At 41.1% G+C, this 26,076-nt stretch overlaps 1 protein-coding gene across 1 annotated transcript in view; it reads left to right on the top strand.

Annotated features, from left to right (window-relative positions):
* Positions 1 to 26,076, top strand: part of reln (reelin) — a 297,718-nt gene that overhangs the window by 56,501 nt on the left and 215,141 nt on the right. The window contains exon 4 of the mRNA XM_068005008.1: positions 19,255 to 19,325. Coding sequence (XP_067861109.1) covers positions 19,255 to 19,325 — 71 coding nt within the window. The remainder of the gene's footprint in view (positions 1 to 19,254; positions 19,326 to 26,076) is intronic.

Genomic DNA, 26,076 nt, shown 5'->3' with positions numbered 1-26,076 from the left:
TTAATTGGACCAGGGTGTGCAGCTGTAATCCAGTTTAATAGCAGACTAATACGTTGTGCATTACATGATGTAATACTCATGTCCTTGTAAAGCAGGTTATCGCGAGCAACACCATGAAAAATCCACTGGTATATTTTTTTTAAGTCTTGCTTTTAGCATGTGCCTGACAGACATCACACTTTGTTTCAGATGCAAAACCATCTTTTTTTAAAAAAAGAAAGCAGGCCAGGCATTTCATTCTGGAGTCTGACATTGACAAACAGTTTTACTGACTAATTGACCTGAGGAATTTTTTTAAAACTTACAGTTACATGGATACCCACAGCGAATGCTGGTGCATTGGCTTTATAATGACAGGCCAACTCAGTGACCATGCTCCAGACCCCAGATTACCTCTGAACAACACAATAGGAGATCTGCTAGTATCAATATTGAAAAGGCTTGCAACTAGCACTTCCATCACACTCCAAAAGCCATTCTGCAAAGTGTCATACTGTCACAGATTCAGATCAGTCCTAAAAACCCAAAGAAAGCCAGTTGGCCCAGAAAGCCCTCGCTGGATTCTTTTGAATTCGAGCCAGAAATTTACAAACAGTTAAAATTGTCTTGTGATTGACCCCGAAGAGTTTGAAAGCAGTGATAAGTACCTGGATTTGCCTGCTTATACCACTTCCCTACAGGGAGTACTTGAGCAGTGCCTTCAAGGGATAGGACAAGTTAGCAGCTAAATAGCACAACCGTTCTCCACACTCCAGACTATCCAGGAGCAATGTCATGGCAGATCTGCTAGAATTGGAAAAATATGAATTAAAAAAACAAGAAATAAAATACTGTGAAGGAAAATGGATCCTTATTTTTAGCAGAGCCATTTCCCGAAGTTGACCCTTTATTGATATGATTTGTCTTTTTTTTACTTGTTTAGTTAAAACTGTGCCATCTCCACTATTTCAGTAAAGAGATTTATTTTCTAAATGATCTCTTTCAATTGAAAATCTCACTGCCAGTTTAATCTTTCACCATTATTACTGTGTCTGTATTCTTCATTTTCTCCTGTTGAAATAAAAATAAGTATTCCCTTTTGCATATTTTTGGTTTATTTCTCTAGTCCTGTCATTTTTCCCATAGTTTTGTGGATATTCTAACCAACAGTGCAACCAATAGTCATATAATGGGACCTCTGCATCAGCACTAACTCTCAGTTTGCTGAAACTTACAGATGAGCAAAACTCTCACACCTCGAGTTACTATTTTCCCTAAAAATATACATTGCATTCTCTAGTTCAGTCCAAACAAACTGAACAGAAATATTGACTAAAAGAGGGCAAGAATTTGTCTGATGGGAGATGTTTTTTGGGAAACACATCATGTGAAATTTGAGATATAGCTGTTTGGTTCACCAGATGAACATGACCAGAGCAGACTGTTAGTCCATCATATGAACTGCAACCATTGCCACTTTGATTCTGTCGAGGCAATAATAATAACTTTGAAAGGATTTTCTATAATCTGTCAATTATTAGCAAAGGCGCTGGGGTTTAACACCTCTAACCACTATCAGCTCCAGCTACAAGACAAACAAGAGGTTCATTCACACTACAAGATTTAGCCCCCATCCCCCTTCATTTTGTTCTGACTATATGAATTTAAATTGTCATTAATCTTGTATTAAAAAGCTTAACATTTAAAAAGTTCACTTGCAGTTATACTGCGGCCTGTGTGAAAGCAAAGCACTGTGAAATGGTCTCATACTCCTTCACTAAATTTGAATTGTGTGATGTTGCACTGGAGTTTCAGCTTTGCGTTGATTGCATACTATCTTATGATTGCTATGTGTTAGTGACAGTGGGCCAGATTTTTGCTGTGTGTTCGTTCGACTTGCACTTGCCCATAGACTATCTATGGGATTTTGCATGGCAAGTTGCTGTCAGACAAATGTTCTAACAGCACAGGGCCCTCTATAGGGCATCTGGGACCTGTCTGAACAGGGCAAGCAACTGTCTATCTCCTTAAGCAATCAGATTGAAGAATCGTTAATGAGCAACGCAGAATCTGAACCAGGAAGTGTAAGTTAGAATAGTAAAGTCAAGGTACAGAAAACGAAATAAATAGAGGGAAAGAAAGATTAGATTAAGAGAGAGAGATAAAAGAGACAGAAAGAAAAAGTTTTTTAAAAATGTATTTACATTGTTTTTTTAAATCTCCAACAATAATTAAAAGCTGAAGGAATGACACTCCACACTTGTAAAAGTTAATTTTCAGTGCCAGAGCAGTTGTTTGGCAATAATTAAGACTTACCACGCCGTTAAAAAGGTACTTAGACTGGAATGGACAAGCTCTAACTTTTTGTGGCAAGTTTAGTCCATACCTCCGACGCCAGTACATGAACTTCATGGCATTCAATACATTTGAATGGGGAGCCAGACGGCGAAATGCAGTTTTCACACAGCTTACGGAGGTGCAGCGCACCTCGGACAGCAACTTTCGGATTTTCGCATTTAACTGCGCATGTGCGCTCACCGGAAGTCACTGTCCGATTTGCGCATAAATAACAGTGAACGCTGTTATTTTCCCAGCAAAATCCGGCCCATTGTAAACCTAGTCAGATTTCCTATGTTTGTTATTTTAACGAACATGTTTACGATGTTGCTAACACACAGAGATCAGAGGAAATCTTCTCCATTGTATCATAGTAGGTACAGCACAGGAGGGAGGCCATTTGGTCCATTGTGCCTGTGCCGGCTCTTTGAAAGAGCTATTCAATCAGTCCCATTCCCCTGCTCTTTCCCCATAGCCCTGTAAATTTTTTCCCTTCAAGTATTTATCCAATTCCCTTTTGAAAGTTACTGTTGAATCTGCTTCCACCACCCTTTCAGGCAGTACATTCCAGATCATTACAACTCGTTGCATAAAAAAATGTTTCCTCATGACGCTTCTGGCTCTTTTAAATCTGTGTCCTCTGGTTACCGACCCTTTTGCCACTGAAAACAGTTTCTCCTTATTTACTCTGCCAAAACCGTTCATGATTTTGAACACCTCTATCAAATCTCCCCTTAACCTTCTCTGTTCTAAGGAGAACAAGCCCAGCTTCTCCAGTCTCTCCACATAACTGAAGTCCTTCATCCCTGGCACCATTCTAGTAAATCTCCTCTGCACCCTCTCTAAGGCCTTGACATCCTTCCTAAAGTGTGGTGCCCAGAATTGAACACTGACAGTACTCAAAAGTAGAAAAGTCACCCAGTCCAGATTGGATGCATCCTAGATTACTGAGGGAAGTAAGGGTGGAAATTACGGATGCTCTGGCCACAATCTTCCAATCCTCCTTAGATATGGGGATGGTGCAGGAGGACTGGAGGATTGAAAATGTTACACCCCTGTTCAAAAAAGGGGAGAGGGATAAACCTGGCAATTATAGACCAGTCAGCCTCACATCAGTGATGGGAAAACTTTTAGAGACAGTAATCCAGGACAAAATTAACTGGCACTTGGAAAAGTATGCACTAATAAATGAAAGTCAGTATGGATTTGTTAAAAGAAAATTGTGTTTGGCTAACTCCAGCTGAGGCCTAACCAGTGCTTTATAAAGGTTTAGCATAACTTCCTTGCTTTTGTACTCTATGCCTCCATTAATAAAGCCCAGGACCCCATATGTTTTTTTAACAGCCTTCTCAACTTGTCCTGCCACCTTCAAAGATTTGTGTATCTGCACCCCCGTTAAAATTGTACCATTTAGTTTATATTGCCTCTCCTCATTCTTCCTACCAAAATGCATCACTTCATACTTCTCTGCGTTAAATTTCATCTGCCATGTATCTGCCCATTTCACCAGCCTGTCTATGTCCTCCTGAAGCCTGTTACTATCATCCACATTGTTTACTACATTTCTGAGATTCGCATCATCTGCAGACTTTGAAGTTATACCCTCTATACCCAAGTCGAGTTCTTAATATATGTGAAAAAGAGCAGTGGTCCTAATACTGATCCCTCGGGAACACCACTGTATACTTCCCTCCAGTCTGATAAAACAACCGTTCACCACTACTCTCTGCCTTCTGTCCTCTAGCCAATTTTGTATCCACGCTGCCACTGTTCCTTTAATCCCATGGGCTTTAATTTTGCTAACAAGTCTATTATATGGTACTTTATCAAATGCCTTTTGAAAATCCATATACACAACATCAACCGCACTCCCCTCATCAACCTTCTCCATTACTTCATCAAAGAACTCAACCAAATTAGTCAAACACAATTTTCTTTTATCAAATCCGTGCTGACTTTCATTTATTAGCCCATACTTTTCCAAGTATCAATTAATTTTGTCCTGGATTATTGTCTCTAAAAGTTTCCCCACCACCGACATTAGGCTGACTAAACATTCCAGGGTACCTGACTTTTTGAAAATCAGACAAAATGGAAAAGGAGGCGGGTGGGGGGTAGCCCTGATAATAAAGGATGACATAAAGGCAGTAGTGAGAAAGGATCTTGACTTGGAAGATCAGGAAGTATAATCAGTACGGGTGGTGATAAGAAATAACAAGGGGCAGAAAACACTGGTGGAAGTAATTTATAGGCCCCCTAATAGTAGTTATATTGTTGGACAGCTAATTAATCAAAAAATAAGAGGAGCTTGTAACAAAGGTAATGCAATAACCATGGGGGACTTTAATCTTCATATAGACTGGGCAAATCAAATTGGCAAAACTAGTTTGGAGACAAGTTTATGGAATGCATTCAAGACATTTTCCTAGAACAATATGTCATGGAACCAACCAGGGAACGGGCTTTTTTGATCTTGTCTTGTGTAATAAGATAGGGTTAATTCGTAATCTCATAGTAATAATATGACACTCTTCCCCAGAGTACTGGAGAAATAAATGGGACAAAAAGCTGACAAATCCCCTGGACCTGATGGCTTACATGTTAGGGTTCTGAAAGAGGTGGCTGCGGAGATGGTGGATGCATTGGTTGTGATCTTCCAGAATTCCCTAGGTTCTAGAACAGTCCCAGTGGATTGGAAGGTAAACATAGAAACATAGAAAATAGGAGCAAGAGTATCCCACAGTAAGGGATCCTCTGGAGAAGAGTGATCATATATGACAGAGTTCAAGAGTGACATGCTTAAGTCCGAAACCAGAGACTTAAACTTAAACAAAGCCAATTACATAGGTGTGAGGGGCGAGTTGGCTAAGGTTGATTGAAAAATTAGGTGAAAGTATATGATGGTAGATAAGCAGTGGCGAACATTTAAAGAAATATACATTCCATTGAGAAATAAAAACACGGGAAAAGTGATCCATCCGTAGCTAACTAAAAAAGTTAAGGATAGACGAAGATTAAAAGAAGAGGCCTATAATGTTGCCAAGAAGAGTTGCAAGCCTGAGAATTGGGAGAGTTTTAGAAACCAGCAAAGGATGACCAAAACATTGATAAAGAGGGAGAAAATAGAATGAGCGTAAACTAGCAAGAAATAGAAAAACAGTTTGTAAGAGCTTCTACAAGTATGTAAAGAGGAAGAGAATAGTGAAAGCAAATGTGTGTCCTTTAGAGGCTGAGAAACGAGAAATTATAATGGGGACTAAGGAAATGGCAGAAATGTTAAACAAATATATTGTATCTGTCTTCACAGTAGAAGACACAAAAAACATACCAGAAATAGTGGGGAACCAAAGATCTAATGAGAGTAAGGAACTTAAAGTTATTAATATTAGTTAAGAAAAAGTACTGGAGAAATAAATGGGACTAAAAGCTGACAAATCCCCTGGACCCGATGGCCTACATCCTAGGGTTCTAAAAGAGGTGGCTGCGGATATTGTGGATGCATTGGTTGTGATCTTCCAAAATTCCCTAGGTTCTAGAACAGTCCCAATGTATTGGAAGGTAAACATAGAAACATAGAAAATAGGAGCAAGAGTAGGCCATTCGGCCCTTCAGGCCTGCTCCGCCATTCAAAATGATCATGGCTGATCGTCTAACTCAGTAACCTGTTCCCGCTTTTTCCCCATATCCCTTGATCCCTTTAGCATTAAGAAATAGATCTATCTCCTTCTTGAATACATCTAATGACTTGGCCTCCACTGCCTTCTGTGGTAGAGAATTCCACAGGTTCACCACCCTCTGAGTGAAGAAATTTCTTCTCATCTTGGTTTTAAATGGCATACCCCATATCCTGAGACTGTGACCCCTGGTTCTGGACTCCCCAACCATCGGGAACATCCTCCCTGCATCTAGTCTGTCTAGTCCTGTTAGAATTTTATATGTTTCGATGAGATCAACTCTAATTCTTCTAGACTCTAGTGAATATAGGCCTAGTCGACCCAATCTCTCCTCATACGTCAGTCCTGCCATTCCAGGAATCAGTCTGGTAAACCTTCGTTACACTCCCTCCATGGCAAGGACATCCTTCCTCAGATAAGGAGACCAAAACTGCACACAATACTCCAGATGTGGTCTCACCAAGGCCCTGTATAACTGCAGTATTTCATCCCTGCTCCTGTACTCAAATCATCTTGCAATGAAGGCCAACATCCCATTTGCCTTCCTAACTGCTTGCTGCACCTGAATGCTCGCTTTCAGCGACTGGTGTAATAGAACACCCAGGTCTCATTGCACCTCCCCTTTTCCCAATCTATCACCATTCAGATAATAATCTGCCTTTCTGTTTTTACAACCAAAGTGGATAACCTCACATTTATCCACGTTATACTGCATCTGCCATATTCTTGCCCACTCACCCAACTTGTCTAAATCACATTGGAGCCTCTTTGCATCCTCCTCACAGCTCACATTCCACCCCAGCTTTGAGTCGTCTGCAAACTTGGAAATTTTACATTTTGTTCCCTCATTCAAATCATTGATATATATTGTGAATAGCTGGGGCCCAAGCACTGATCCCTGCGGTACCCCACTAGTCACTGCCTGCCACCCGGAAAAAGACCCGTTTATTCTTACTCTCTGTTTCCTGCCTGTCAACCAATTCTCAATCCATGCCAGTATATTCCTCCCAAACCCATGTGCTTTAATTTTGCACACTAACCTCTTGTGTGGGACCTTATCAAAAGCCTTCTGAAAATCCAAATACACCACATCCACTGTTTCTCCCCTATCTATTCTACTAGTTACATCCTCAAAAAACTCCAGTAGATTTGTTAAGCATGATTTCCCTTTCATAAACCCATGCTGATTTTGTCCAATCCCGTTAATGTCCTCCAAGTGTTCTGTTATCACATCTTTTATAATAGACTCCAGCATTTTCCCCACTTCTGATGTTAGGCTAACTGGTCTGTAATTCCCTGTTTTTTCTCTCCCTCCTTTTTTAAATAGTGGGGTTACATTTGCCACCCTCCAATCTGTAGGAACTGTTCCAGAGTCTATAGAATTTTGGAAGATGATCACCAATGCATCCACTATTTCCAGGGCCACTTCCTTTAGTACTCTGGGATGTAGATTATCAGGCCCTGGGGATTTGTCAGCCTTTAGCCCCATTAATTTCCCCAACACTATTTTATTACGAATACTGGTTTCCTTCAGTTCCTCCCTCTCACTGGACCCTTGGTTCCCTAACATTTCTGGGAGATTATTTGTGTCCTCCTTTATGAAGACAGAACCAAAGTATGTGTTTAATTGTTCTACCATTTCTTTGTTCCCCAGTATAATTTCTGACTGTAAGGGACCTACATTTGTCTTCACTAATCTTTTTCTCTTGACATATTTATAGAAGCTTTTACAGTCAGTTTTTATGTTCCCTGCTAGTTTACTCTCAAACTCTATTTCCCCTCTTAATCAATCTCTTTGTCCTCCTTTGCTGAATTCTGAACTGCTCCCCATCCTCAGGCTTGCCACTTTTTCTGGCAATTTTATATGTCTTCTCTTTGGATCTAATACTATCCCTAATTTCTTTTGTAAGCCACGGTTGAGCCACCTCTCCTGTTTTATTTTTGCACCAGACAGGAATGAATAATTGTTGTAATTCCTGCACACGTTCTTTAAATATTAGCCATTGCCTATCCACCGTCATCTCTTTAAGTAAAGTTCCTCAATCTATCCTAGCCAACTCACACCTCATACTTTTGTAATTTCCTTTATTTAGATTCAGGACCTAGTTTCGGATTCAACTACTTCACTCTCCATCTTAATGAGGAATTCTATCATGTTATGGTCACTCTTCCCTAAGGGACCCCGCACAACAAGATTGTTAATACCCATTGCACAATACCCAGTGTAGGATCGCTTGTTCTCTGGTTGGTTCCTCAACGTATTGGTCTAGAAAACCATCATGTAAACACTCCAGGAATTCCTCCCTGACAGTATTATTGCTAGTTTGGTTTGACCAATCTATATGTAGATTAAAGTCACCCATGATTATAGTTGTACCCTTCTTGCATGTCTCTAATTTCCTGTTTAATGCCCTCCCCTACATCTCCACTACTGTTTGGGGGCCTATAGACAATCACCACCAACGTTTTCTGCCCCTTGGAGTTTCTTAGCTCCACCTGTACAGATTCCACATCGTGATTTTCCGAGCCAATATTCTTCCTCACTATTGCACTTTACTAACAGCGCTACCCCACCTCCTTTCCCTTTTTGCCTGTCCTTCCTAAATATTTAATACCCCTGAATGTTCAGTTCCCATCCTTGGTTACCCTGCAGCCATGTCTCCGTAATTGCAACTATATCATAACCGTTAATATCTAGCTGCGCTGTTAATTCATCTACCTTATTGCGAATGCTCTGCGCATTATGACACAATGCCTTTCGGCTTGTCTTTTTAAGATTGCGAGTCATCTTAGTTTTATTTTGCACTATGGCCCTATTTGTTTTTCGCCCTTGTTTTCTCTGCCTTCCACTATTGCTTCTTCCCTTTCTGTCTTTTGTTTCTATCCTTGTTTCCCCCTCCTCTGTCTCCCTGCTCAGGTTCCCATCCCCCTGCCATTCTAGTTTAAACCTTTGCAAACAGCACTAGCAAACACCCCCGCGAGGACATCGGTCCCGGTCCTGCTCGGGTGTAACCCGTCCCGCTTCTACAGGTCCCACCTTCCCCAGAACCGGTCCCAATGTCCCAGGAATCTAAATCCCTCCCTCCTACACCATCCCTGCAGCCACGCATTCATCTGGTCTATTTTCCTGTTCCTATACTCACTAGCACGTGGCACTGGTGGTAATCCTGAGATCACTACCTTTGAGGTCCTGCTTTTTAATTTATCTCCTAACTCCTTAAATTCACCTTGCAGGACCTCATCCCTTTTTTCTAACCTATGTCGTTGGTACCGATATGGACCACGACTACTGGTTATTCACCCTCCCCCTCCAGAATGCCCTGCAGCTGCTCCATGACATCCTTGACCCTAGCACCAGGGAGGCAACATACCACCCTGGAGTCACGTTTGCGTCCGCAGAAGTGCCTATCTGTTCCCCTTACAATTGAATCCCCTATCAATATAGCCCTGCCACTCTTATTCCTCTCCTCCTGTGCAGCAGAGCCACCCATGGTGCCACGAACTTGGCTCTTGCTGCTTTCCCCTGATAAGCCATCTCCCCCAACAGTATCCAAAGCGGTATATCTGTTTGAGAGGGAGATGGCTCCAGGGGACTCCTGCTCTACCTGCCTAATCCTTTTACTCTGCCTGGTGGTCACCCATTTCCTTTCTGCCTGCGTAATCTTTACCTGCGGTGTGACCACCTCACTGAACGTGCTATCCATGATAATCTCAGAATCGTGGATGCTCCACAGTGAATCCACCCGCAGCTCCAGCTCCGAAATGTGGTTAGACAGTAGCTGCAGCTGGACGCACTTCCTGCACACATGGTCGCCAGGGACACCTGTAGTGTCCATGACTTCCCACATAGTGCAGAAGGAGCATATCACGGGTGCGAGCTCTGCTGCCATGACTTGTCTTAGATTTACACAGTGTTCACCTCTCGGACTCTCTTCCCGTTCTCGGACTCTCTTCCCGCTCTCTCCTTTTATACTGCGCTCACCTCTCGGACTCTCTTACTCTGCGCTGACCTCTCGGACTCTCCTCCCGCTCTCGGACTCTCCTTTTACACTGCGCTCACCTCTCGGACAAGGTAGCAAATGTAACACCACTATTCAAGAAAGGAGGGAGAGAGAAAACAGGCCAGTTAGCCTGACATCAGTAGTCAGGAAAATGATGGAATCTATTATTAAGGACGTGGTAATGGGGCACTTAGAAAATCACAATGTGATTAGGCAGATTCAAATTGGTTTTCTGAAAGGGAAATCGTGTTTGTCTAATCCATTAAGAGTTTTTTGAGGATGTAACTAGCAGGGTAGATAAAGGGGAACCAGTGGATGTAGTATATTTGGATTTTCAAAAACCATTCGATAAGTTGCCACACAAAAGGTTGTTACACAAGATAAGGGCTTATAGGGTTGGGGGTAATATATTAGCATGGATAGAGGATTGGTTAACGGACAGAAAACAGAGAGTAGGAATAAACGGGTAATTTTCAGGTTGGCAGGCTGTAACTAGTGGGGTGTCGCAAGGATCAGTGCTTTGGCCTCAGCTATTTACAGTCTATATTAATGACTTAGATGAAGAGACTGAGTGTAATGTATCAAAGTTTGCTGATGATATAAAGCTTGGTGGGAAAATAAACTGTTAGGAGGACACAAAGAGTCTGCAAAGAGATTACTGGCGCGGACACGATGGGCCAAATGGCCTCCTTCTGTGCCGTAAATTTTCTATGATTCTATATAGACAGGTTATGTGAGTGGGCAAGAAGGTGGCAGATGGAGTACAATGTGGGGAAATGTGAGGTTATTCACTTTGGTAGGAAGAATATAAAACAGAATATTTTTTTTAAATGGTGAGAAACTATTAAATGTTGGTGTTCAGAGGGATTTGGGTGGCCTTGTACACGAAACAGAAAGTTAACATGCAGGTACAGCCAGCAATTAGGAGGGCAAATGGTACGTTGGCCTTTATTGCAAGGGGGTTGGAGTACAAGAGTAAGGAAGTCTTGCTGCAATTATACAGGGTTTTGGTGAGACCATACCTGGAGTACTGTGTACAGTTTTGGTCTCCTTATCTAAGGAAGGATATACTTGCCTTAGAGGCAGTGCAACAAAGGTTCACTAGATTGATTCCTGGGATGAGAGTGTTTTCCTATGAGGAGAGATTGAGTAGAATGGGCCTATACTCTCGGGAGTTTAGAAGAATGAGAGGTGATCTCATTGAAACATATGAGATTCTGAGAGGATTTGACAGGGTAGATCCTGAGAGGCTGATTCCCCTGGCTGGAGAGTCGGGAGCTGGAGGACATAGTCTCAGGATAAGGGGTCGGGCATTTAGATGAGGAGAAATTTCTTCACTCAGAGGATTGTGAATCTTTAGAATTCTCTACCCCAGAGGGCTGTGGATGCTCAGTCGTTGAGTATATTCAAGACTGAGAACGATAGACTTTTGAACTCTAAGGGAATCAAGGGATATGGGGATCGGGCGGGAAAGTGGGGTTGAGGTTGAAGATCAGCCATGATCTTATTGAATGGCAGAGCAGGCTCGAGGGGCAGTATGGCCCACTCTTGCTCCTATTTCTTATGTTCCATAACTATTCTAAACCTAATGATATTATGATCACTGTTCCCCCAAATGCTCTACCATTGAAACATGCTTCACCTGCCCCACTTCATTCCCCAGAACTAGATCCAGCACTGTTTCCTTCCTCGTTGGGCTGGAACCACACTGTTCCAGAAAGTTCTCTTGAACACATTTCAGGAATTCCTCCCCCTCTTCGCTCTTTACACTGTTACTGTCCCAGTTAAGGGAGCTTTTCATTTTATCCAGCCTTGAAGTGCTTGATTGGAGAGTGAAGTAGCTTTAAAGCAGTGATGCTGGCAATACTATGTAAGGCAGGTCTGGTACTGCTGGCTGTGCCCCTTTGTAGGTGGTATATCGGAGCTCTGGTGTTATTGGCTATGTCCCTTTGGAGTTGGTGTATGGCAGATCTGATGCTACTGATAATGTCACCTTAAAGGTAGTGGTGTCTCTGCGGTCTCATTTTTGTTAAATGATTAAGAACATTAAAACGTGGAATCAACCTTTGTCCTGGTTGCAAATTTGAGGAGAAAAGCAAGAGGGCAAGAGAATGGACCCATAAATACTAGAGCTTTACACTGATTTTTATTATACAAAGAAGCAACCATGGTCTAAGCTTAGCCAAGGGGAAAATCTATTCAAATCTATGTACAACCCTTTCAGGAATAGTTCAAACATTAAAAAGGTAGATATTTTTAATGTTTTTTGTGAATATCGTCAGTTGTTGAAACCGTTTTACTGTTCCGAAAGATAAAAATGAAATGAAGAAGGTGAAAGGGTTTAGCTGTGCCCTTTATTATCTCTGTCTCTGATGTCTGTTCTCACTTACACTCTGCAGCAAAGCAGGTGAAAAGTCGATTGGTGACTGCCAGTGATTACTAGCACCACGAGTCTCTTTTACTGCAGCTGTCATCTATAATGGTCAATGTGCAAAAAAATCAAAGGGACAGACAATTAAAATCATTAAAGACACAGCCACGCAGAACTACTGTGTTTTCAGTTGTTGCAATCAAATGCTCAAGTCAATTGATAAAAAGTCTCAGCAGTGGACCACATGTTGGCTCCCAATCATAAACAGAGCAGAAACATTCAGAAAAATATTAATAGATTAATCCTGCCATATTATCCCCAGAGGTTACCCACTTGTCGAACTATAGTTTTTCTGTTCCCTTCCCTGGCTAACAAGCGACATTTAATGGTCTTAATAATGGGCACTCCCTAACTGAAATAACAATATTATAGCACGCTGCATGGCGTGGACTTCCCCTTGTAAGTCTCTATTAACTTAAATGACTCATTATTTCATACAGCCCATTCCTGTCAACAATGGAATGAGCCTTCAACACAACTGTAAGCTTCTATTCAGCATTAATCAGTAAGGAAGTGTTGTCTTTGATTGGCAAACCTTTTGATTTTTACAAATACATGATGTAATAATACAAGTCACATCAAAACACACTATTGTATCAGTTCCATGTGGCATCATCATGATAAGAATACAAATGATTCTTCTGATTCCAGTCCCTTTTTGAACAAAATGAGGATTGCCAAAAATGTTTCTTTGAAAACATTGTCCCTTTAATTTTTTTTCATTTGAAGTTAACACACTACAAGGAAAAACAGCACAAAGCGAGGCATGTGGGCTTTTTGAATTCTCTGCTGTTTCTGAGCTCAGATTATGTTGCTTGGCATTCACAAATGTTTCCTTGATAATGACAGAAAAAAGGCCTAATTAATTTTTCCAAGTTATTTTTGTGAAAACAGTGCAACCCTTACAGTATATAATGTCTCATTTCTTCCAATCTGTCTATGAAAAAGGGCAAAGAAAGGAGAGTTTGTGAGTGTATCTATAATGAGTCTGCTGGGAAAACATGTACATCATCAGATATGACACAGCTAATTGATTTAAAACAGTTGATGATGCTTTTTTAACCAGCTTGTGACTGATGTTCTTGTTGGCAAATGTCATAAACACAGATCCCATGGATGCTGAGAATGATCTGTACCAGGATTCTTTCCAACATCCCGTCTGCCTATAGTCATGAACTGAAGCTTATGTGTGTGACAGTCTTCAAATAAAAACAACATGCACTTCTCGTACTTGCTAGCAAATTGTAAACACTGCTCAATACTGACATTAACAACTTCAATATTAGACACTTGTTCACTGCTATCCACAGATCATATGAGTGAGATCACCCCAACCCGCCATTCATACTGGCTTGTATTTAACTCTTACGTGATAAAGTTTATAGATTTTGTGTAACACTAACATTTCCTGCACAAAAATATTAAAAATATTTGATGTTTTTTCCTGTTCTACTGCCATTGATTCATTACTCAGTTTGGTTCCACGGAGTCCTTGTTCAGTTTGGTTCCATGGATACTTTGCTTAGTATCATTTCATGGCACTTTGATCCAGTATGGTTTCATAGACAGTGGTTGCCCTGTAGTACCTTGCCCAATTGGCCGTTATTCATGTGTGATCATTGACTTGTCAGCAAAGTGTTGGATCGTGTGCGCATCACAGTCAAGTCAGGCTAAAACTAACCAACTTGGTATAGACCAGGGATCAAACCTGAGACCTTCCTGCCTGTGTGGCTCAATATTACACCAGTACAGTTACCGGATGAGCCATCAGGTAAGCACTTGCAAATAAGCAACCATGGAATGAGAAAAGGCTTTTCACCCATCAGCCTGCTCCTTCCACCGAATGTGTGCCTTCTATCCTATCATCAACCTTATCCTATCCATTTAATTTCTCGAGAAAACATTCTACATAAGTGCTCCCTTATCCTAAAACCAATTCCACTATTCATCTCTGGCTCGCTGCTCCGGTAGTACAGTAACCATTATGTCCCAAGGAATATTTGATCATCTTACTCTATATTTATGCCTATAACCTTGATCCCGACCAGATATTTTCTAACACAGCATGAATTGCTTTAGCTGGAACTCTGTTCCATGTAACCGCTGCTTTGTGGAGACAATAGGTTTCTTCTAAACTCTCATTTCACTTGAAGCTGATTAATTTCTGCTCACGTCTTCCAGTTCTGTGCACAGAATCCAAGATAATAACGTCCAGCATTTGTGAATCTTTCCTTAAAACTTAGAGCCTAAATCCTAGAATCATCCATATTGCTGTTCTCTGAACCCTCTTCTACAATTTGATTGAGAAGTATTGTCTATTTTGAAAACTGACGTTATTTAATACCTAAAAGGTTAAGATTTCAACATCATTCTGAAGCTAATTAAAACTTTAGCCCTAACTTTACCTTACTGGAAAGAAAAAACAATTATAAAGGAATGTTTAAATGGTAAGCAGGCCTGTGTGTATATGTGTGCATAAGTGTTGTTCTTTTATAAATCTGGTCTAAGTCAGTAGCCCTGTTTTTAAATGATAAAAATTATATTATTAGATATAATAGTATATGCAGTGGATACAACAGGATTAGGCAAATACATGGCCTGGAGTTGGAAATAAATCAAAATGTAAATGATAGAAAGATGTAACAGAGATGGAAATGAACCAGAGGTGCATAGTGACAAGGATCAGAGTCTGGATTATATTAGGAATGAACAGCCTTTCCCTTTGGTGGTATGACATGAAGTATTACGCATTGCCATCACTCTTATACAGTAAGTGCTGCAACTAACAGAAAAATCAATATTCAATAAGCCAAACAGAAGTCTGACATCTGTTTAATGAATAAGATCTGAAATGTAAAGCAACTGATTCTCATAACTTCATATCTCTTGTTCCTTGAATGTCAAGTACTGAGCTAATAATGTGCTGCTAACAAGTAGAGATGTTCATTTTAAAGCCTTACATAAGGGTATTAATTCTTTATTGTAGGGTAAGTACTAGGAATGTGGTGTGTTTACTCCTGTGTAATTCCTATAATGTCAGGGGTGGAATATAATTACCCCAACATCTTTAGTGTCAGTGTAAGTACTTTAAATGGTATGTGCTTACCCAACATCAGTTGAAAAGTCTAGTAATAGCCTTAATGAGCTATTGCATCAGCTTGGTTCAGTTGGTGGCACTCTAGCGTCTGAATCAGAAGTTTGTGAATCCTGCTCCAAACCTTGAGCACGTTATCTAGGCTGACATTTCATTGCAGTACTGAGGGAGTGCTGCATTGTTGGATAAGCCATCCTTCAGATAAGATGTTAAACTGAGGTCCCATCTGCCTGTTTTCTATTGTACAGGTGAACGAAAAAGATCCCATAGTACTGTTTGAAGGGTGCTCTCCCAATGTCCTCAATCAACACCTCTAAAAACCAATTAACTGATCATTCATCTCCTTTCTGTTTGTGATGATGTTGCATCTATGTAAATGTGATTTTTTTCCTTTTTATAAACCTTCAACAACTTAATCAGACTAGTGTATTTTGGAATCATGTTGCATGAGTGTAGTGTAGGATAATACCAGTGTGGTACAAGTGCTGTACTAATTTGACGTCACAATATTACACTGCTAGTGTGGTACTAGGGTAGTAATCATTGTATAATGTTATTCCTTTAGCTTTCATATCACAATTCAAGTGTAAAATTGGATATTAGTATGTGGATTAATGGAAGGGTGCAATCTGATTGACAAAGAAAGCATGCAGGATATTAATGCAGTGAAATGTTATAGTCATAAACTGTACATCCTTTGTTCTACAGTGCTGATTGAGATAATCGGAACCTATTGAGGAGAGGCCTGTTCTATGCTGCCAGTAATGATACTACGACATGTGGCTATGATATCTAAAGATGCAGGTTCTGTAGTGGATTAGGGGGACTCTGAGCTGATCAAAGTATGAGTTGATGGCCACAGCTTTAATCAGCTCACAGACGCCTATCACAGAGAAAAGCCTGCAGATTCAGTCACTGCAGCCATTAGTAGAGAACTGTGGTACAATCCATCGATGTCTATGACAGCACTGATAAAATGTAATCTTAGAATACTCTTAAAGGCTCTCAGAATTAAAAGGGCACTGCTTTCATGAAAAAATATGGGCCAAATCTTTTCTCATTTATTTAGAAATACATGGCTGGGTGATATAAATTACACAGAAATCTATACTTTTGTAAAATAGTTCTCCAGTTCTGCTTCACAATGTTCACTGTTTTCTGTCACTTTAGTAATTTAGCGTGAAGCAAAATCGAGGATTTCTTACTAGTGCTGACTCGGGGATCATTTATTGATCTAACTCAACCAGAAAGCAACTCGCATCTCCATTGTGACAAGGCTGCTGACTGTTTTAAAGAACTTGCAGAGGAAGTCTGACCTCAACATTCCTGCAAAATCATTCTGTTCTAGCATGTGCAAAAGCCATGAATGCCACAAAAGTGCAGTATCCTGTCATTTAGAAAATCACAGGAGTCAAGAGACGTACAGTTTTTGATGGAATCATGAGATTTGGCCTTGATATGAATGCATTTGTAAATCCCAATGCACTTACACATTAGTACTGTTCCCCTGTGCAAGATCTGGTGGTCCTCAGCTCATGCCTTAATAATTCAAATGTTGTGTGAAAGAAGGTTTTTGTATCTTTTCAGTTTTTATTATTATTGAAAAGTCAATAAGAGGTCAGTAGTGCAGACGCCACCTCAGAAAAAAAGAGTAGGTGCAAAGGTGAGATGGATTAAGTGGTACTATTAATACATAGGTAATCTCAGTCACTCTCCACAGCAACATATGCTTCTTATTCTGTGTTTTAACATTTGGTTTTGATGAAACTCAAGTACTACTCAAACCTGTTGCCAAATATTAGAGAATAGATGAATGCAACATGAATTAAAGAGCACTTTCCATTTGAGGCAATACACGAAAAACAAAAGCTTAATGATCAAAATGTAATATTTATACTTTTTATGTGACATTCTACACTTGTCCACATTGTGAGTGTCCCTAGATTTGTGATGTATATTAAATACATATTTGTTCTGTATATGTACCTTTTACAGTGTACATTTTACAGAGTTTAGTTGAGGCCCAGAATTCCCACTGTTTGTCACTATGGAGATCTGCCTTGTTAAATACATTAATAAGGATCATTTTTCTTTTGAATTCTACAGTTGTTGCAATTGATATGCCCACTGTGATAATTATCACTGTTAATCGGTTAATTGTTCATATCCAAACATCTAACCAGCATAAATAACCAGCCCTATCATCCTAAACTATTGTGCATTATTGTAATTTTAAAGCAGCTGTTTTAAGAAATTATTATTTGTGGTCTTCTCATTAAATAGTGGTTATAAATAATATTTGACAGTTATATATTAATGAGAGCTTACAGTGAGGTCCTACATTGAGCAATGACTGATGATTCTGCTAACTGTATACAAGAAGATTCTGTTCATGTTGTAGCCTTTTTTAATATGTACCTCTGTGGAAACATTAGGTTTCAGAAAACTATCGCTGGGAGTTTCCTCAGGACTTCTCTGCTGCTGTAACTTTGGCGGAAGTTCGGCAGAAATCCCGTTTATGCGTGTAAATAGGGTTTCCACTGAACTTCCACCAAAGTCACGGTGGCGGAGTGGGAGAAGCCCCTAAGAAATTTCCGGCCTATGATTTAAGAGGCCAGCTACTCTTGAACTGAAATCTTTAAAAGGGTATCAGGTAATATTTATTTAAAGACCATTTGAAAACACTTAGTAGCTATGCATAGGTCTGCTAGAAAGTTTTATGGATATAGTATTTCTGTGTTTTGATAAAAAAATATTGAAATTCATAAAAACCTGTACTTTCAGATCGGTAGTTCCCTAAAATTTGCCTATGTAATGTTTGAAGGGGATAAATATGATGCACTTTCAGATAAGCTGAAGTTTCTTTCAATAATACTCCATTATTAAATTACTTCATTGAGAAGAACTTCAAAGAAAAGTGACAAGTCTTTGGAGTAAGGATTCCAGAATCTATTTATATTTATATATACACTTCCTGTTGTCTAACACTTAGTTCCTCTAATGTCACATTTTTATCATCACACTTGATTGGCTTAATGTTAAAAATAAAAGCAGCCAATCAGAACTGAAGAGGTGTGGAATGTGCAAATGAAAAGTGCAAAGTGGCTAGATAAATCACACTCAGACACACGCCACACACACACACACACATGCGGACAAAAACTGAGAAGCATTTTGCCTGCTAGTAATCCAGTCATAAACTTATACGCTGGTGATTACTGGATTGAATCTCTACAGGGACCCAAATTTTGATATGCCAAATCATTTGACTAGTCAGTTCCCAGTTTACCAATTGACGGTATCCCAATTTAGAGAAGAAATATACTATAATATATCATTGCAGCCATCTTGTTCAGTAGAATTACTAGGCTGCATTTGATTATACTTTTCATTGCTAATAGTTCTATGCAACTTTAGTCTTTTTTTGTATGTTAATCAGTAGAAGCCATGCTGAGAAATGGACCAGTCTCACACTTGCCTCTCAATAGTCACAGACAAGCATCTGCAGGTCAGGTGCAGAAGAAATCAGATGCAGTTCAAAATTCCCCTTCTATACTACTTCAAGGATGGATGGATTTTTCTTCTGTTGATTACAAATGGGGAGGGGCGAAATCTTGACCAATGAACATTAACCGTAGAATCTACCCATGTTATGTTTTGATTTATTACATTCGCTTAGGAAATAATCAGTTAGTGCAGCAAATTGTTACTCATTAATTTTTTTTCATATTTTACAAGGGCTACAGCTACACAGAGGGGTCAAATCATATTCAAGGATGCTCTGGTTCAGCAGCTGTGTGAACAAGGAGGTAAGAGAAACATTGTTCATGTTATAATTTGGAAAATAAACTGCAATAATTTCTCCAGTTTTAGTGAAAATTGTACCCATGTTGTATATAGAATCATAGAATGGTTCGATGGGCTCGATGGGCCAAACGGCCTCCTTCTGTGTTGTAACCATTCTATGATGCCGGCTCTTTTCAGTTAGTCCCATTCTCCCGCTCTTTCCCCCATAGCCCTGCAAATGTTTTCCCATCAAGTATTTATCCAGTTCCTTTTTGAAAGCCACGAAAGCGTAAAAAAGTTTTTCCTCATGTTGCCTTTGGTTCTTTTGCCAATCACCTTAAATCTGTGTCTTCTGGTTCTCGACCCTTCCGCCAATGTTTCTCTTTATTTACTTTATTTAAACTTTTCATAATTTTGAATACTTCTATCAAATGTCCTCTCAAACTTCTCTGCTCTAAAGAGAACAACCCCAGCTTCTCCAGTCTATCCACGTAACTCAAGTCTCTCATCCCTGGAACCATTCTAGTAAATCTTTTCTGCACCCTCTCTAAGGCCTTCACATCCTTCCCAAAGTGCGGTGCCCAAAATTGGACGCAATACTCCAGTTGTGGCCGAACCATTGTTTTATAAAGGTTCAACATAACTTCCTTGCTTTTGTACTCCGTTTGATAAAGCCCAGGATCCCGAATGCTTTTTAACCACTTTCTCAATCTGTCTCACCTTCAAAGATTTGTGCACATATACCCTCAGGTGTCTCTGTTTATGCACCCCCTTTAGAATTGTACCATTTAATTTGTATTGCCTCTCCTCGTTCTTCCTGCCAAAATGTGTCATTTCGTGCTTCTCTGCGTTAAATTTCATCTGCCGTGTATTCGCCCATTCCACCAGCCTGTCTATGTCCTTCTGAAGCCTATTACTATCCTCCTCACCGTTTACTACACGTCCAAGTTTTGTGTCACCTGCAAATTTTGAAATTGTGCCCTGTACACCCAAGACCAAGTCATTAATGTACATCAAAAAAAGCAGTGGTACCGACACCTGGGAAACACCACTGTATATCTTCCTCCAGTCTGAAAAACGACCATTCACCACTACTCTCTGTTTCCTATCACTTAGCCAATTTCGTATCTATTCTGCCACTGCCCCTTTTATTCCATGGGCTTCAATTTTACTGACAAGCCTATTATGCAGCACTTTATCAAATGCCTTTTGAAAGTCCATATACACAACATCAATCGCATTGCCTCATCAACCCTCTCTGTTATCTCATCAAAAAACTCAATCAAGTTGTTTAAACACGATTAAACAAATCCTTTATTAATCCACACTTAATCCAAGTGACTATTAACTTTGTCGTGGATATAGAGCCCATGGCAGCTCTTCAACTTATTTTGTTAAAAGAACATCTTGTATTTTTTTCTTTTGATTATACAGGGAGTAATGCTCAATTCGTGGTTATATTTTTGATTTGTGAGCTCTTTTTGTTTGCATTTTCTCAACCAATTTTCTTCCTTTCTGTCCTGAAGGCCTTGAATCTTTGTTGGGTGGGATCCATTGGCAACAGGTACCCGCCAAGACTTGCCCAGGTGGTCATTATTCATGCTCGAACTTCGGCAGAGAGTGGGTTATTTCACCGTAGGAGGCATCACAACAGAACTTTTCCTATCCATGCACTTCTGTGGAGATCACCGTACAGTGATCAAAAGCATGAAGCCTGCCCATTTCCCCCTCCTTAACCCAGGTCCATTGCATTCAATTGCAGTGCTGCCCTGCCTGATATCAGATAACCCACCACAGACTGGGAATTGACCCTGGAATGTTCCTGGTCTACATGGCTTAATTATTCACTACATAAACTCACTAAATCGCTAGAGAAGCACCCCCACACTATTTTTAAAGATATTTTCTAATTGCTTGAGTCCAACTGCCCCCCACCCAAATCCATGTAGCACCCCTGGCTATGAGAATGCTCTACTGCCACACTTGCCCCAATACTTCTCTGAAACGGGTTGCTAGAGGTTATGCAATAGTCGCCCAGCGTAACTTGCCCTCCAACTTTCCTACTGGCAGGGAACTGCCTGATCTCATTCGGTGCTTCCCCATAATGAAATGGCCAAAATCAGTAACTCAGAATATGGACAATTAATGGCATAAACCTGCATCCTACTACTTGGGTGGTTCACACTGGATTTCCAAAGAATGGTATCATCATTGACATTCAGCAGTGCAACAAGTCTGATTCAACTGGTGATTAGGATTAATCCAGGTCAATCTGAATTACTTCTATTGGAATCCTGATTAGTTTTGTGCATTAAAGACACTACATTTGTAATGGAGGATATATGATACCTGAAGGCACAGCTCACCCTTTGCAAATTGAGCACAAGCATTCTTGGAGATAAAGAAAAACAGCAGAAGATGATAAGCATTAAAACTCTGGGTTCGGATTTTCTGAATTTTAATCTTATTCCAGATCAGGATGACTTCAGAACATCTGTCATCCAGCAGTACTTCTCTGTAAGCAGGGTCTGTTTAGGATTGAGTTGTCACCAAAATGGCATGCTCGGCAATGGGAGATTTGAACCCAGTCATTATCTGTGGCATATTTGGTAATCAGATAATTGAACAAGGCAGGGCACCGTTGAACAACTAACTGGCTCATTGATGGTTCCTGCAAGGATAGAGCTATCACTGGGGATGGGGTTCTTCCTAATTAGGTCCAAATAATCCTATAAACCAATGCTTTAAGAGTTAGGGGATCCCATCTGGACATTAATGGGAAATATAGCCCCATGCCAAAATACTGCATAGTTTTAGCCAGTTAAGCTCCAGGGCTACCACGATGCCCATCTGGAGGTTTCTGAGCCTTGATTGTTGCTTTAGGGTGGGGAGGGACTAGGTACTCCATATGAGGTAAACAGAAACACTACTTATACGGGTTTCTAAATAGTTGTGTTTGGAGTCTCTTAAGCCTGGTGATGGGTTTACACACATGTTAGACAATGGTTGACCAAAAAAGAACAGTGTTTCTAATTATATATAGTATGTCACAATTCTTGCCCAGCTGTGAATTTTCTCCAAATGGCCAATTTCACACAGCAAAATTTCATTGTAATATTACAAAATTAATATTGGGGAATTCACAGACAGAATTAATGAAATGACGGATCAGCTATGACGAATAGTTACTTGGGTAAGGTACTAGAGGACTTCCAGGTATCTCAGCAAGGATTAGTACCTCAAGGAGAAAAAGACAGAAAAATGGTGGGAAAATGTTTTAAGTACTGGAGCTGGAATGATGATCCTGAAGCCCTTTCCTTGGGGTTACGCTGAAAATGCGTTGATGATCAATGAATTCAGTTTGGTTTTGACAAGATGTAGACAGAGCATTAAAACTTCCTGATAAAGAACCGTCATCTTTCATGGAGCAAGCGACAGACCCAAATGGAGCTCCTGATTGCTTTGCTGATTATTTCTTGAAATGTTAGTGTTAATCAACTGCAGCATCCTAGAGAAAATTTGTAATATCAAATTTAATAATGATCTACAGAGATCAGTGAATGGCCTTCCATTGACTCGGAGTTTAATTCAACCCAATAAAACTGCTGTTCCTTCCTTTAGCTCACTGCAAAGTGAAAACTTGGCTCAGCTCCAAATTGCTATTTTGTATTTTGATGAAATGTAAATACGTCAAACACCACCCACCACCCCACCACCCCACCATCACCCCAGCCCAACAGAGCTCAGTTTGGGTGCTGATTTCTAACACTGATTTGTGCTCTTCTCCAGTGTTTTATTCTATAAATAGCACACTAGCAATAGAATTTCCCAACAATCAATGCAAATTATTTCTAGATAAACGCTCAGTAAAATACATCACAATTGTTAATCATTCAGTGTGTCTGTCATCATCTATCAGCAACACAGAGCGAATTGGCTGTCAGCCTTGCTACTGTTAGCCCTGACAGCATAAAACAGACCCATAACTAAATAGGACTGTGATATAAAAAGTAGCAGTATATATGACTTAAAATAATAAAAGTTACCAAACAAGTGATTTCAACTCTGTTATTTAATTGCTGCGTTCAGAGTGTACTTGTGAACAGCTTAGCTTTCACCCTCATTGTTTACGATATCTGAATTTCACGAGTGGGTTATAATTTATATCTACCAGTCAATCTCCCGTGGCTTTGCACACAATGTAGTGTTTAGGTGAATTAAGGTGTGAGGGCAGGAGATATTCAGTCCCCATTGAAAAGTCATGGATTCTGTCTTCAATTTTATATTTTCATTATAAACTCTTATGTCCGTATTTATAATGGAAACTGCCTATGTAAACTTGTCACACTGTACTTACACCTTCTTGGCAGTGGTAGCACTGCAGCACTTCCACTGGGGAACTGAGGCAGTTTGTTATAAATTGTGGGCATTAGAATTTATGATGGAAAAAGTCTACAGGAAAAATTTAACATATCACTAGTCGATCTCCATGGCATAGCACATGGTAAGTCAGTCTTCCTGTTGCTGTTTCTCTCCCTCTTTCTTTCTCTTCTTTTCTGCTTCACTCCTTATCCCTTTTTGCTTTTCTCTCGGTCCTCCTCTGTTTGTCTTTCTGTCTTCTTCTTTCTTCATTTTGGGTGTGAGGTGGCGAGTGGCCTGGTGTGGTTTGTGGGGAAGGAGCCACTACTGCGTCCACTCCATCTCCCAATCCCACTCACTCCCCCCAAGGAAGATGGAAACAAAAAGCCAGAGGCCTCCTTCCCTCAACCAGTTTCCCTCCCCACCTCCTCCTAAACTCCTTTTTTTTCCCTTCAGGCTTTATTTGCTTTCAAAATTAATTTTATTTTTAAAAAATCAAATAAGAATGAAGAAAGAAACTGTCTGCCTTTCTCTCTATCATCCCCACATGACCACTCTCAATTTCTCAAACAAACCCCCATCCATCACTCAACCCCTTCTGGCTCAACCCTCTTCTCTTTCAAACCCCCTCTTCCTTTCAACCTTTCTATCAACTTCCCCTCTCATTCCCATCCTCTCAATCCTCTTTTTCAATCCCGTCTTTCAACCCTCTCTCCCCCCCTCTCTCTCCCCCCTCTCCCCCTCTCTCTCTACTCCCCTCTCTCACCCCCCTCACCACCTTCTCAACCCCCTCTCACCCCCCTCTCTCACTCCCCTTTCACAACCCCCTCTCTTCCCCCTCCCTCTCTCTCAATCCTCCTCAATCATCCCCCTCTCTCACTCCCCTCACTCCACCTCCATCTCCCCTCCCCTCTCTCAATTCTCCCCCTCTTTCAATCCCCTCTCAATTCCCCCTATCTCAACCCTCGCCCTCTCTCTCTCAATCCTCCCCCTCTCTCAATTCTCCCTCTCTTGTCCCCCTCTCTCACCCCCGCCTCTCTCTCCCCCTCTTAAACCGCCCCCTCTCACAATAGCCCTCTCTCAACCCCCCCTCAATTATCCCCCTCTTAATTCTCACCCTCTCTCTCTTAATCCCCCCACCTCTCTCTCAATCCTCCCCCTTTCTCTCTCAATCCTCCCCCCTCTCTTTCAATCCTCCCCCTCTCAATCCTCCCCCTCTCTTTCTCTCAATCCTCCTCCTCTCTTTCTCTCAATCCTTCCCTTCTCTTTCAATCTTCCCCCTTTCTCTCTCTCTCAATCCTCCCTCTCTTTCTCTCAATCCTCCCCCTCTCTTTCTCTCAATCCTCCCCCTCTCTTTCAATCTTCCCCCTTTCTCTCTCTCTCAATCCTCCCTCTCTTTCTCTCAATTCTCCCCCACTCTCTCTCAATCCTCGCCCTCTCTCTCTCTCTCAATCCTCGCCCTCTCTCTCTCTCTCAATCCTCGCCCTCTCTCTCTCAATCCTCGTCCTTTCTCTCTCTCTCTTTCAATCCTCGCCTTCTTTCTCTCTCAATCCTCGCCCTCTTTCTCTCTCAATCCTCGCCCTCTTTCTCTCTCAATCCTCGCCCTCTTTCTCTCTCAATCCTCGCCCTCTCTCTCAATCCTTGCCCTCTCTCTCTCTCAATCCTCGCCCTCTCTCTCAATCCTCGCCCTCTCTCTCTCTCAATCCTCCCCTTCTCTTTCAATTCTCCCCCTCTCTTTCTTTCAATCCTCCCCCTCACTTTCTCTCAATCCTCCCCCTCTCTTTCTCTCAATCCTCCCCCTCCCTCTCTCTCTCAATCCTCCCCCTCCCTCTCTCAATCCTCCCTCTCTCTCTCTCAATCCTCCCTCCCTCTCTCTCTCAATCCTCTCTCCCTCTCTCTCTCAATCCTCCCTCTCTCTCTCTCTCAATCCTCCCTCTCTCTCTCTCTCAATCATCCCTCCCTCTCTCTCTCTCTCTCAATCCTCCCCTCTCTCTCTCTCTCTCAATCCTCCCCCCTCTCTCTCTTTCTCTCTCAATCCTCCCCTTCTCTCTCTCTCTCTCTCTCAATCCTCCCCTCTCTCTCTCTCAATCCTCCCCCTCTCTCTCTCTCTCAATCCTCCCCCTCTCTTTCTCTCTCTCCCTCAATCCTCCCCTCTCTCTCTCTCAATCCTCCCCCTCTCTCTCTCTCAATCCTCTTCCTCTCTCTCTCTTTCTCTCTCAATCCTCCCCCTCTCTTTCTCTCTCTCTCTCTCTCTCTCTCTCAATCCTCCCCTCTCTCTCTCAATCCTCTTCCTCTCTCTCTCAATCCTCTTCCTCTCTCTCTCTTTCTCTCTTAATCCTCCCCCTCTCTTTCTCTCTCTCTCTTTCTCAATCCTCACCACTCTCTCTCTCTCTCTCAATCCTCACCACTCTCTCT

This window comes from Heptranchias perlo, chromosome 24 (genome assembly GCF_035084215.1).
Source record: "Heptranchias perlo isolate sHepPer1 chromosome 24, sHepPer1.hap1, whole genome shotgun sequence".
Lineage (NCBI taxonomy): Eukaryota > Metazoa > Chordata > Chondrichthyes > Hexanchiformes > Hexanchidae > Heptranchias > Heptranchias perlo.
Note: the sequence above shows the minus strand (reverse complement) of the source record. Positions and strands in the feature narration are given on the sequence as shown.